Source organism: Pelobates fuscus, chromosome 1, assembly GCF_036172605.1.
Source record: "Pelobates fuscus isolate aPelFus1 chromosome 1, aPelFus1.pri, whole genome shotgun sequence".
Taxonomy (NCBI): domain Eukaryota; kingdom Metazoa; phylum Chordata; class Amphibia; order Anura; family Pelobatidae; genus Pelobates; species Pelobates fuscus.
The window spans coordinates 428,217,798-428,232,660 of NC_086317.1; the positions used below are offsets into that span (position 1 = coordinate 428,217,798).

At 36.4% G+C, this 14,863-nt stretch overlaps 1 protein-coding gene across 4 annotated transcripts in view; it reads left to right on the top strand.

Annotated features, from left to right (window-relative positions):
* The first annotated feature begins 7,375 nt into the window (after nt 1-7,375).
* POSTN (periostin) overlaps nt 7,376-14,863 on the top strand; it is a 45,109-nt gene continuing 37,621 nt past the window's right edge. For all 4 annotated transcript variants that reach the window (XM_063429042.1, XM_063429058.1, XM_063429066.1 and 1 more), the window contains exons 1-2: nt 7,376-7,523; nt 8,786-8,884. In XM_063429042.1, the coding sequence (XP_063285112.1) occupies nt 7,411-7,523; nt 8,786-8,884 (212 nt within the window). In that variant the 5' untranslated portion in view covers nt 7,376-7,410. The remainder of the gene's footprint in view (nt 7,524-8,785; nt 8,885-14,863) is intronic.

The following is a 14,863-nucleotide window of genomic DNA, read 5'->3' on the forward strand; positions in this document are numbered from 1 at the left end:
TTTTACACTGTATATAGGGGGAGCCATGTTACTCTGTATATAGAGGGAGCCATGTTTACTCTGTATATAGAGGGAGCCATGTTACTATCTGAGGTGGTTAACTATGATTGGCCCTGGCATGTTTGTTAGTCTGGCCTGCATGGTTGTCTGGCATGAATAAAATTAGCATGTTTCAACTATATTAGTAGTTAGACTAGTTTGCACTAAAACATGTGCAAATGGGGAGTTTGCGGTTGTGCAAATGGACTGTTTGCGGTTGTTTGCGGTGCGTTAAACGGGGAGTTTGGTCTGTCACTGTGAAGCGGGCATAACCCTTACACTACCTGATCGATACAACATCATACCTGAGGTTTTAAAGCACATTATTCCAAACAATTTAGGAATGTTAGGTGATTTATGCCCTTTATGTATTAAAACCAGACTCTGCATCAACTATGTAATTTTCCATGGGAGTTTTGCCTTGGATCCCCCTTCGGCATGCCACAGTCCAGGTGTTAGTCCCCTTGAAGCAACTTTGTAGCCAGAAAGAGTCCCTGTGGGTTTTAAAAATCGCCTGCCCATTGAAGTCTATGGCGGTTCGCCCGGTTCGCCCGTTCGCGAACATTTGCGGAAGTTCGCGTTCGCCGTCCGCGAACCGAAAATTTTATGTTCGTGACATCACTACCTCACATTGATGAGAAGAAAGTGGTTAAATAATAATTCCATCAAATCCCATATGGAGTTTACCAAACAATGGGAAAGAAAGTAAACATGTGGAAAATGGTTCTCTGGTCTGTTAAGTGTATTTAATGAAATAGAAAAAAATAGAAAAACAAGGATATATTGTGCAAAGCCAAAACTGCTGATTACCTTGAGAATACCGTTCCTACATTGAGTCATGGTGGTGTAAGCATCATTTTGCGTTTTATCCGCTGAGAATGGGAAACTGGTCATAATTGAGGTCAAGCTCATTCAAGCCAAAAGAGAGCTATTCTAGAGGGGAAAAAAATAAATTTTAACTCAATTGAGAATCTGTGGAAATATGTGAAAATTGTTGCTCACCAATGGTCCTCATTCAATCTGACAGAGCTTGAACATTTTTGCAAGATATTGCAGAATCCAAATTTGCAAGGCTGGTAGAGATTTACTCAAAATTCTCACAACTGTAATTACAGTTAAAAGTGATTATATTTTACTTTTTATTTAATTTAATTACAGGTTCTAACACTACAATATACGGAAACAATCCAATGTGACTTGCTTATACAAGGCCCTTCTTAGGTTCTAACTTTAATTTTCTTGCAGTCCTCTTCACTAAATCTGATTGTTGATACACTAAAGGAACAGTATAGGACTGTTCCCCAAACATTAAGTGGACACTCCAGACTCCAGACACTTTAGCTTGCTGAAAAGCTTTATGTGTGACGAGTGTGTCCTATTTTTTCATTTTGGTAAAAGTGCAGATTTCAATAGAAATTGACACTTTTATAAATGATAGTGGTTGCACCCCCAGAGTTTTCAAGCAGACAACAGGGCCTGTTAATTCCTCGTTTGCTTAGTTTATTTGCACTGTACTCAAGAGGCAGCAAATGCCCAGAGCACCTGCCTTGCAAATATGTCTCATTGAGCAGTATTGAGAAGCATAGGCGTGCGCAGCCAATTGCATTAGGGTGTGCACCCTAAAGCACAAACACACGGCGCATGTATATATATATATATATATATATATATATATATAAATACATATACATATACTGATGTGTGTGTGTGTGTGTGTGAGAGGGTGTTTGTAGTGTGCTATGTGGGTGAGGGTGCTGGTAGTGTGCTGTGTGTGAGGGTGCTGTTTGTGTGATATGTGTGTGTGAGGGTGCTGTTTGTGTCGTGTATTTGTGAGGGTGCTGTTAGTGTGCTGTGTGTGAGTGTGCTGTTTGTGTGAGGGTGCTGTATGTGTTTGTGAGGGTGCTGTTAGTGTGCTGTGTGTTTGTAAGGGTGCTGTGTGTGTGTGTGTGTGTGTGTGTGTGTTTGTGAGGGTGCTCTTAGTGTGCTGTGTGTGTGTGTGTGAAGATGCTCTGTGTGTGAGGGTGCTGTATGTGTGCTGTGTGTGTGGGTGCTGTATGTGTGTGGGTGCTGTTTGTGTGCTGTGTGTGTGAGGGTGCTGTTTGTGTGCTGTGTATGTGAGGGTGCCGTGTGCGCGCGCTGTTTGTGTTAGGGTTCTGTATGTGTGTAGGTGCTGTGTGTGTGTGGGTGCTGTATGTGTGTGTGGGTGCTGTATGTTTGGAGGGATTGTGAAGGTGGGGGCAGATTAGTAAATAACCCCCCTCCCTTCTTACCTTATGTAGGGAGGGGGGATCCTTGCTGTCCAAGGGAGAGTGAACTCTAGCCTGCGGGGCTAGAGTTCACTCTCGCGAGATCTGAGCATTGCCGCGGCAAAGCTCAGATCTCGCGAGAGGAACCTGGCGGAGCTTCTGTCTAGAGCTCCCCGGGTCCTCTCCTTCCTCCCTCCATGCTGCTGTGGCTGGTGAGGTACATCGTTGATCTCCCCGCCGGCCCATGGAGGCTAAGAGCAGAGCCGGCACTCAGATAGCGCCAGCTCTGCATGAGCCGACAGGGGAGATCTGGAGATCTCCCCTGCCGGCAGGGGTCAAGTCCTGGGGAATAATATGTGGGATCTCTCCCAAGATTCCCACCCCCTCAAAAAAAAATATACACTTGTGTGTGTGTGTGTATATATATATCTATATATATATATATACGCGTACACACACATACACTCACACACATATATTCACAGACACATACACACAATTACATACACTCACACATACATTCACAGACACACACACACACACACACTTACAGGCACACACACACATACATTCACAGACACACACACACACTTACAGACACACACATATATTCACAGACACATACACACTTACAAACACATACACTCACAGACACACACACACATACACTCACAGACATTGACACACACTCACATACACTCACACACACACATTCACAGACACACACACATTCACACGCACACACAAACACACACACATACACTCACACATACAGACACACACACACACACACACACACACACATACAGACACACACACACACACACACTCACAGACACACACACACATACATTCACAGACACACATTCACAAATTATTTTTTTAATAAAAAAAAAAAAAAAAATTGTCCACCCAGCCTCCCTACCTGGAGTGCTGGCATGGACTTGTCCCTGGGGTCCAGTGGGGCGGGCGCCTCTCTCCATATCAGCCTCTCTCTCCATATCAGCCGCGGCGAGGGAGCTGTGAGCTGTGTGCTCTCTGCTCCCTCTCGCCGCGCGGGCTGTCTACAGTAGCTGGGAGCCGGAATATGACGTCATATTCCGGCTCCCAGCATCAGCAAACAGCGCGCGGCGAGAGGAAGCAGAGAGCACACAGCTCACAGCTCACAGCTCCCTCGCCGCGGCTGATATAGAGAGAGAGGCTGATAAGGACAGGGGGGACACAGGGGGAGGAAGGGGGACATTAAGTTGCGCTGAGTGCCTGCAGGAACGGCGTTCCTGCGCAAATAACAGTGCAGGAACGCTGTTCCTGCAGGACAATCCATAGACGTGCCGCGGGGATTAGGGTGTGCCCAGGCACACCCCGTGCGCACGCCTATGTTGAGAAGTCTGTTATTGGACAGCCACAGAAAGTCTGTGCGTTGTTAGAAGGGGAAGACTTGCAAAGGCAGCAGACAAGAGATCTGCGTTCTTGCAAGCTGTTTTTAGATATAACCACAATGAAAAAATGCATAATTAAATGCATACAAGTTTTCATTTGGGGTATATTTACTAAACAGTGATTTTTATAAATTTTGTATTTGGGCAGTGGAGTGTTTCTTTAAGTTACGGTATTTGAGAAGCGATTTGAAGAAAATAGGCAAACTTAACAGTTGAGAAATATGGAGATTGTTTCCAACGGAACACTGCGGGTTAGTTGTCAAGTCGCTACATTGTCAAGTCATTGTAAAATGAGAAACATAATGCCATCCAGCATGCTTTTCAACTCATGTTTTTTAAGAAAGTCAGTGGATAATAGTTGTTTTAAGTTTAATGAAAATGGCTGTTTCATGCCAGCAATTATTTTAAGTATCCATTTATGGGGAAAAAAAATTAAACCTTGAAAAGAAGATGATTTAACCCCTTAAGGACACATGACATGTGTGACATGTCATGATTCCCTTTTATTCCAGAAGTTTGGTCCTTAAGGGGTTAAGCAATTTCAAACTGACCCAGAAAGCCCTATTCATGCTTATTGAAGCCACATTTCAAAAGTCTTTTGTTAAGGAAGAACCGATCAGCATTAAAAAGTACTCTAGTGTCTGTTTAAATGTTTTAAAAATATAAAATAAAAATAAAAACACTGGATCGGTGCTAAATTAAAGGACAGCTAAATGGACTTTTCATCCTTACAGCAAGCCGCATAGAGTAAATAGGAGTAAAAACTGTGAATTGAACAACAAGTAGTCTGAGCCCACTAGAGGGTGCCAGAATAAAACAGTCTTTACCAATTAATGTAAAGATTTTTTTTTTTACTTTATTTAATAGTCACAAAAAAAATGCATCAGGGGAAATGGGAATGGTGGACGAGTTAGTCTGACATGTTTTGAGCATTAAGCACTTTGTTCAAGACTGTCTTGCTCTAAGCCTGACTGGGAGCTGTGAACACTCGAGTTGGGAATATAGGATTATATTACACATTTGTGAGCATGTGGCTAGAGCTTTCTAGTGTTATTTTAGTTGTTTGCAATATCTATGTCTGACAAAATTATGGCTCAAAGAATGGATCCCCTATTCCCACATTAGTTCAGACATTCGATAATATTTCTAAATTGCCCAAAGTGGAATCAGCACACATACAATATATACCATTTTATATCTTTTACTACTACTTAAAATCTCATGTAAACATATATATGGGTTTAGACACTGCACATGGTCAAACTGTATTAAGTGTATGTATGACATCAATTATGTCAAATTGTCTTAATACTCCACTTGTGCATATTAAAAAAAAAAATCATTAGCAAAAAACATTTTGAAAACATATCAAACAAATCAAAGGGGCACAAAAACGGGCCATCCAGTGTACAGCAAAATATATAAAAAATATAAATACCATATGTATATTTTGCAGGGCACTGATAGGAGCATTTCCCTGTCATTTTGTTCTCAGATCAAGTGAGAAAAAGTAACCAGACAGAGGGGAGTGGGGATGAGTGAGTGCGGTTAAGGGGCAGTGGGAGGAAATATCTTGTTAAAAAAAAAAAAAACTTTGTTTCAGTCTGTATGAATGGTGATCCATTGTTGTTCTGATATATATAGAGAAGGAAAGTCCCAGGACTAAAATGCCTAGCGTATAAAAATGAATGACCCCCGTATATTGTCTTGCAGTATGGTTTTTGCAAAGGATGTTGAAGATGAAGAGAGGTCCCTATGGAAAGATCGGATGATGAATGTTTTCTTAAAATATTCTGGAATGGACAAGTGTAGTACCTTCTGTGTCTTTGTGAAGGACTTTGAAGGAAATGTGTTGTGTTATTGTTGGGCAGTGTATTTTCTATCCAGTTCTTTGAGTATTTAATCATTTTTTTTGTCACCTGTAATTGATGTTAACTGCTGTCTTCTAGGTGGACTTTATTGATGAGCACAGGTAGGCCGATGTACACATATCATTGCAGTACAGTTACCACTCCCCATAACAGCCAATGTTTTCCATGCCGTTTAATTAGTAACATTCCTTTCAAATAGCAATAGTAAATAATACTGCCATATGATTTACCATGGCAATATACAAGTGGCAGATATTGAGGAACCTGAAAAGGATGACTTGATATTACTATTGCAGAATAACATAAATGGGTTTTGAACAATCATGTTTACATTTCTACATGTAAACCTTGATATAACTGGATACACCTTAGTAGAACATAAGGTTTTTACAAATATGCGTGCTCATGTTCAGGGGTCATAGGGAAGCAGATTTCCAACGTACTTGTTTTCCTGAGCACTTCCACTGCTTCGAGCAATAGACTTTTGTAAGAAAAAAGGATGAAATGAAGGGAGTCAGGAAAAGGCTCAATCACATGTGAACATGTAAAGAGTATGGATTGTTTACTTATTCATATGTATAACATTAAATATCACAATGACTATTCTCATATAAAAACTTGTTTTCATGTTAAATAAATACGTCTACATCAATGCAAAACACTGTATAGTAATAACACTGTACCGGTAATAAAACAGGGCAATCCAGGGGCTAATTCTGAAAATGGGGCAATCTTCCTGATCAGCCCTATAACTCTTTCTATAAGTGACCTCCTATGATTATATAGTTTATAAAAAAAAACATCGTATCCTCCATACATTCCAATTCTAAGAGCTCTGTTTCAATTAACACTGAATGCTCACTGGCCAGAGCAACCCAATCCTAGCCCAGTCAGTAACCAACCAAAATACATTTATTTGAGCCTGATGGTTTCTTATTACACAGGTAAAAAAAAAGTGCAATATATAAAACCAAGTATGTGACACTCGGTATATAATGAACTGTTGCAAGTGGGACACTTAAACTGGACTAGCAAAAAGCAATCATTTTCTTAGTTTGAAGACACAGATGCAATAGGAAATATATAGTATGGATCTACTGTATAATGCTTGAATAGCGTACATTCAATTTATTTCTAATTCACAATCCTTGGCTTTCCAGCTGCCGGATGACCACTCCTATAGTCCTGATTCAGCTGATGGCTCTACTTAGTGGGAGACAGAGTTCTTTAACATCTGGAGGGCAGCTGACTAAGCAAGTCTGATTTACGTTAAATCTACAGATCCTGAATGTTGCAAGCAATGAATGTACAACATAAAACAGATAACACAAGTATGTCGAATGTTTTCCAGAGTTTTGTTTGTTTTTAGTTTTTTTTTTAGTTTTTTAATGTGTTTTAACACTATATTTTGTTTGTTTTTTCTATAAGCAAACGATTAACAGTGCATATCTTTGAATTTAAAAGCATGATCTTGGGTGCACAAAGCAAAATTATTTTCCTTTAGGAAGAGGAAATATATATGAAATGATTCAAATGAGAATGACTACATTTTCATATTAGTCATAGGATTCCAATCAGCACACTATTTATTTTTTCCTGGAGAGAAAAGAAAAGAATTGCTCTTGGCTAAATGTGTTGTAACTCCTTAACTTGTTTAACAGTTGCAAATCTTTTTAGAGGGTGGTACTTTTGTATCAGGTTGATAGAATAATCCACTCCCACAAAATTCCAAGCAGTATATAAAGTGAGTGCACATCTATATCATTTGGCAGTTCTCCCTTTTCATTAACAAGAAGCATTGGGGAAACTTACGTGATGAAACTCATATTTTTATCCATATTTTTAGCGTCTGCTTTACACCAGGCAGACAGCAATGGCTATTATGACAAGATTTTGTCACACAGTCGCATAAGGGCAAGAAAAGAGGGGTAAGTGTGATTTTGTCTAAAATTGTATTGTATTACATAAATAAAAAGCCATTTAAACCTAAGTTTGGGATTATTCTTTATTAAGTTCACAAAGTTTGGATGGCGATACACCCATGAAAATTAACATTATGGAAAAAAGTTTAATAATTGACAAATATTGAATCCTTATTCAGAGAAACTTTAACTTTTCTGTTTTCTATTGTTCTCTGATGTTCATCCCAAGAGTATACAAACATCCATCCAATAATGCAAACAAACAAAAAAAAATATTATACAAACTATATAAGAGACAAACTAATAAACTGATAGAGATTTCATTAATTTTAGACTGAATTATTTGCTCTTTTGTAAGCATCCATTAAAAGAGTTTGTCATAGGGATTGACTTACCAGAAATGGTATCCTTTGCTCATTGCAGAGTAATATAAATATTATTACATTTACGTTTCATTGCATTATTAGAGTTGTTCAGTTTCCTACATATAATTTCATTTAGGAATTTTTACTTTGGTTTTAAGTTAAAACTCAAGGCAAGTGGACATTAAGTTAAACACATCTGTTGTTGCTCATAGAGGAATATTTGTATAAGTTAAAAAGTATTAATATGGTATTTAATTTAATACTTTAATATTATTTTTCATGCTTTTTTATGTTCATTTAAACTGTTGTTTTTTTGTTTGTTTTTTAAATAAAAATAATCAATAGCAATAACAGTCAAAATATATAAATGATGTAACAAGATGTTTATTGACCAAGGACACATGTCCTGTGATGATTGAACAATACAAGTTCAATGGTTAAAAATCTTTAAAGTTGACAATATTTTTTTTTTTTTTTTTTTTACTTAAACCGTGTTAGTTTAATGGGGCCGGATGCCTGAAATTGATGGGATTACCAAACAACTGATTACTTTACCAGATACTGGAGGTTTTCTAAACAAAGAAATGCCCTTCCACATGTGCTCTGGCTGCAATGGATACAATTTCAGTTTGGAGTGGGCTGTAGTTATAATGGATTAGAACACTCAGTGCAAAAGCTATAAAACACATTTCAACATGTTCCAGCACAACTGGCAACCGCTGCAAAGCAGAAAAGGATAAAGCTTTTTTTGTCTCTGTGCAGTGCACAAAGGGGGGTAGGGGGAGAGTTCTTTTTTCTTTGGTTTCTAAGCATGTTTTGTGAATCTGTGAATTTAAAACTTACAAAGGAAACAAATGACAATTAGTTTATATGTATGTGTTTTTTTGTTTGTTTTTTTTATAGTCCAAATGTCTGTGCTTTGCAACAAGTTATGGGAACCAAAAAGAAGTACTTCAGTACTTGCAAAAACTGGCACCAAGGGGCCATCTGCGGCAAGAAAGCGTAAGTTTACTAATAATTTTTGTGTACAGTTCTTTAATAATGGCGTGTGCAAAATGCAATACTAGAAATAGGTTAAATACTTTGTTATTATTATGACTTATGTCTCCTTAGCTTTATTGTCAATGTTTAGAGTTTTTCTGACTACAATCCTCAGCATTCCTGGAAAGTGGAATAACATAAAGTAGTTGTAGGATGAGCAGAGAGTTGTGGGGGTTGATGTATTTAGTTATGGTTGTTCCATGGTAGATAGATTTCCTTGTCTGGTTGCAGACTAGTAATAGGTTTTCCTTGCCCTGTAATATGGATACTGGGCTATTATCTAGGGGAAGACATAACTTAAACATAATGCTCTTGAGATATATAAGGAGAACAGCAGATGCATTCACATGCCAAGATTTATAAGGTAGAGGTCAGTTCAGTTCCTTCCTAGACATTTTGTAATGTTTCTTTTTTTCCCCCCTATGGGTAAATTATGCCTTTTCCAGTGGAAAGTTAGATACAAAGCATTTTTTATGCTTACTAAACACTTTTTAACAGATGGAGAGCCAACAACATTTTGCAAGATGCTGAACACATCATCTATGATTCAGATGTTTAAAGAACACATGTTGGCTTGGAATTTGGTGTACATGTCTAAATGGGTTCTAATAATAGTAATACATTAGACAAGTGGTTTTTAACCTCCTTTGAATGGGAACCAGGCTATTTGTATAGCATTAGTTTGTGACTCATTCTTTCACTGTAAAGCAAAATACCCTTGGTGGACTCTTCCCAGAGACAAATGGCTCTTTATTTGTCCAGAGAAGTTAATTCTACCAAAGTATACACATATATCATGGGCAGCTGCATTAGAGTTAATGAATAGGAAGTTCCTTTTCTACTCTCCAGTTGTTTTACTGAAAATGTAATTGGGACAAAAATTTGGGTCCAGACACAACATATGGTTTAGATATATGCATGAATGGCAACATTCAGACTTTATAAATGTTTGCAAATAATTCAATCACAATACAAAATAATAGCAAATGCATCATATTGCATTAAATGTTTATTTCTTATGTGTTTTATAATGGTATGTAGTTTAGAACAATTACAATTTAATTGTATTATGGATACTATTGAGTTTGGTAATAATGACATCTCTAACCTAATACATCTCCTTCTTTATACAACAAAAGAAAATATAGTATCAACTGTTCTTTTTCTATAGAATTATCTCAGATTTCTGGTCATATATAATGAGACACTTAAAGCTATTTCACAGAAGGAATAGATTACATTTAAGATTTTAATAACTTTTCATACCCAAATGTATCAACTTTAAAAGTCATTGTTAACAACTGATGTGTTCTTAAATTTTTAACTTAGAAATCACAGACTTACTTTGTATACATAACTGTGTCTGAGTCAAAATATATATATAATTTATATATGAGGACCACTAGAATAAATGAAAAATATTTCCATTTCAGCTCATTTATTGTGTTGAGTTTCCATTATTGACATAATAGACTTAAAGCCAAGCATAAGACCTAGTCTAGCTCAGGTTTCAGGGATAACTATAAGGTGTACTCACGCAAAAAAAAAAAAAGACTTGTCAAGCAACATTTGAAGGACAGGCAGTTGAGAAAGGTGATTTCAAGTTGGTTCAAGTCAGGAAATCTCAAATACTCCAACTATTCAGTAATAGCTTATTAAGGAACTATATCGAATAGATTGGGTCAACTTTCACAGTAGCTGACTTGAGCTGACTTGAACAATCCTTCTGCACTCTTCATGCTGATTAGCTGTGTTCCTTATAATGGAACTATGGCATGCATGAGAAGAGAAAGGTTCAATTTACTTTGCTTAGAATTATTTTTACAATTTGTTTAAGTTTAGTAGTATTTACTGATTACCCTATTAGGTGGATGAGAACATACCTAAAAACAGACAAGCAGAATTCACTCCTTCCATGTTAGTTTAAATGAGGGCTAATGGTAAACTTGATTGGCTATGGAAAGTGATGACCTTTTGGGCTCCATGCCCTGCATCAACAAATTAAATAACTTCCTAGTACTATCTCTTACTCACAATTGGTTGGGTGAAGCTTATTAAAACCAAGTGGCTCCATGAATTTTCTTGAAATTAATTTAATGTTAATACATGGTGTTACTTGATTGCTCGGCACGTGCTAACGCTTAATAATAATAAGCACGGGTATCAATGTATCCCATTCTTTCTTCATCCCTTAACTTGTGAGAATGGGCATACAGTTGACGAGTAGAAGAAACTAACTTTTTAACTAAGACACTTATAACACTATAATGTTGTGTAACTGCAATATGTATACAGCTATTTTCCTTAATTTCTCATGAATTTATTTCATTAATCAATTATCTGTGATTATTTATTACTCAACTTGCAAGCTGATGGCAATAGACATGCAAATTAGTGAAAATCTGTTCTAAATGTAACAAGTGCAAAACCAATAACAATACTGTTAATGTCACATTAACAAAGAAAATCACTATAGACAGTGTTGCTCTGTTTTAAGCCCATGGCAGACAGGAGCTATTGTTTGCAGGAAGTGTTTCTCTTGTCCCATTTTGAAAATCAGTTTTGCCTGTCAGAATTAATTACAAAGAAATGCTGAATAATGTCCACAAGAGGGTGTTCCAGATCTTTAAGCACTTTGTCATAAACGTAACTTTTTATTTATTTTATTTCAAACTATTAAACATTTAAAAATATGTAATATCACCTAACCTTAAGAAAACAAAAGTAACACGACACAAACTAAATTTAACAGATGCAAATTTATATCACATTTGACCTTTTCAATTCCATAATATACCACAAATAATGTATAATCTTCAAAGTCGTTGCTAATGTTTAATATTTGCTTGTGTTCAAAACAACTAAATGAATGTTTCTGAACTCTATAATGTAATGTACATATTTTTTTTAGAAAGGAAGTCCCCACCCAACAACCCTCACATCCATCCATATATCCAATAATTAGTGCATTAATTCCATTTGCAACGTGTATTTTGTATTACTATCAATTTCTTTATATAATATTCATAACCTCTGAAACTAAGCATTCACTTCCCCTGTGAATTTAGATTTTAGTAAATATGTAAAATCATCATAACTTTTTTTTTTAGTTATCCGATACATAGTTATCTAACATAATGGACTAAATCTAATTGGACTAAAGTACATATCACTAAATACACAATTATATATTATTTTGCTTTTTCAGACATTGCAATGTGTATATACTTGCTGATAGTGTATAAATACATATTCTACAATATAAAAATGCATTGCTGGAGATCTACTCACTAAAAGTAAAATTGCATTGGCTCTGCACACCACTGGTGGGTAAAATAGTGGTCTCATGTAAAAAATCTCCAAATTAGTTATTTACCTTTTGCACCATTTCCGTGTGTATGAAATGGGTTTTCAAAGCAATAAAACTAACAATTCTGTGTGATGTGTGAATGAATCACAGAATTCCACACAGTAATACAGCATGTAGTGTGTATGAGTGTACTACATAACTCCACAAAACAAAGATACTCTATTTTTTCCACAATACATGAGATCACCTTCTGATTTCCTATCTTTCCATATGTTGAGGGGGCAATGTACATAAAGTGCATGTGCAGAGTCCCAGTAGGCATAAAAGCAGTTGAAAGTGTTGGAGTTAAGTTCCCTTGTGTCCTAACTGCACTCAGGACCCATGGGTGGGATACATGATATTAGTGGGTCAAAACCAGCCTACAAGCTATATGTTTGATACTCCTACCCTAAGAGGTTTACTATTATTTCAACCAATGAGCAATGGGGTCAAAATAAATTAGGGTAGGCATTAGATTCTAAATGTGGGACGCCAAATTCTCATTATTGTACTATGAGACATAAACACACTTTTGAGTGGCCAAGTAACAAAAGAAGGATAAGTATGTTTGCACACAGTAAGACTGGACTACTTTGATTTGAGTTGATAGATTTTAGAATTGGTGTCTTCAAATTAGAAGGTGCACTGACTGTATCATGTACTCGGCTAAGGATGAAAAGTATGGGCATGGATCAAACGGCCATCTTGAATCCACTTGAAAACATTGTTTTAATCCAGTTTTCAACTTATTCTACCATCTCTAAATTTAAAAGTTGTAACTAATAAAATGGTTCATGTCGGTTTGCTTCCTATTAAGTTTGTGAGTGGAATAACCTGACCTGCATTCCGCAAGAATTCTTTTTGAATATTTATGTAGAAGAGACATTTTTAAGGTATAAATCTCCTAAATACTGCCACTCTGTGAAGTGTTTCAGTTTATTGATACTGATATCCCCTTACATTTGTAACTATATATATTTGACATGCACTAACTCAAATGGTAAGACAGCACACTTTTAAAACCTTTATATTTTCCCATAATCAGATATGACCTGGTTTTATATAGGTATATTACAGATTTTATTATTTGATTGTACTGAAACCTGACCTCTGAGGAGTTTTGTAGGTATGAGACACTAACCTGATTCCATGGACTTTAGTTTGAGAAGTCACATCTGTTTGGCATTAAAACCACGTGATTTAAGAAATCCCAATAAAAAATGATATAATTAGCATGTAGAAAATAAGGAAATGTCCGTCTGTTAAAATGCAACTGGAAATATATACATATATTTTTTTTTTTTATTTTTTTTTTAGAATATTTCAATGGTATATCATTAAAGGGATACTATAAACACCAGACCAACCAATACGTCTTGTTTTTAATATGTCCTGTTGTATCTCCCCCTAGAATTACTTGTTCCCCTCCTAATATGTCCACCTTACACTAACCTAACCACCTTTCAATATGGATACTGTCATGATTTTCTACTACTACTCCTCTTTCCCCTTCCAAGATGGCTAATGTGGCTATTTTTCAGGCTATTTAAAACACTATTTACCTTCATAGCTAATAAGCTATTCTCTCCCAAGATAAATATTCCTCTTACTACGTGTGCACTTTATAAAGAATACATGTAGCCCTATTTCAATGTCGGCAAACACAAGATTTTCGCCGACATCGTACACATTACACAAAATACTACATATCTCATAAGGCTTAGTGGCCGGGAAATTATGACGGGCATATGATGTGCGTCACATGTTTTGGCTTCAGATGCCAATATTATTTCTATAAACACTCGTTTTTATGGTAAATTAACATATTTCAACTCTACACTTGAGGATCTACAAAAGTATATGCCTTTTGTCTACATTTATATTGATTGCCTATGATGCATTTTTGGCGCCAATTTGAAACTAGCCATCCCTATATAGCCAGGATGGCTAGCCAGGTTATATGTTTTGATTCCATTTGAAAAAGCCTACATTGGTGAAACGCGTTATGGATGTTATTTTATCTAATAAAGGATTTGGTTACCACAATAGCATATTTAAAAAAAAACCAAAAAAAAAAAAAACACCTAATTTTATATTTCATACATCCTCGCATTTTTATCATCTCTACTCTCAAGAAATCCCAGGTGGGGATCGTACCACCAACACTATCATGATAGAGCAGTGAGCCTGCTCTACTCTTGTGAGTATAACTTCTATTAATTTTATACAGTTCTACTATTATTTTATTGAGAGCACTATTTGTTGCTATTTTACTCTCTTTTTGAGCACCTGGATACTTCTACCGCTGTGGACTCCCCTCATCATATCCTATAAGTGGGAATTGTACCACTGAACGCAATATACACTGGAGATAGCCATAGCTCTGTTACATGTTAGTGTAACATCGCAACTTTGAATATACCCTGATATTGAGTTTTGAAATATCAGGTATTTGACATATCAGTTTGCCTTGTTGTTTTTTATTCACATACGGATACCTAAGAGATTTGAATTACCCCATCCCCCAAGTACTAAGAATCCATGCTTATTTAGCACCTACAACTGCACTTACCTCTAAACAAGAGACATCT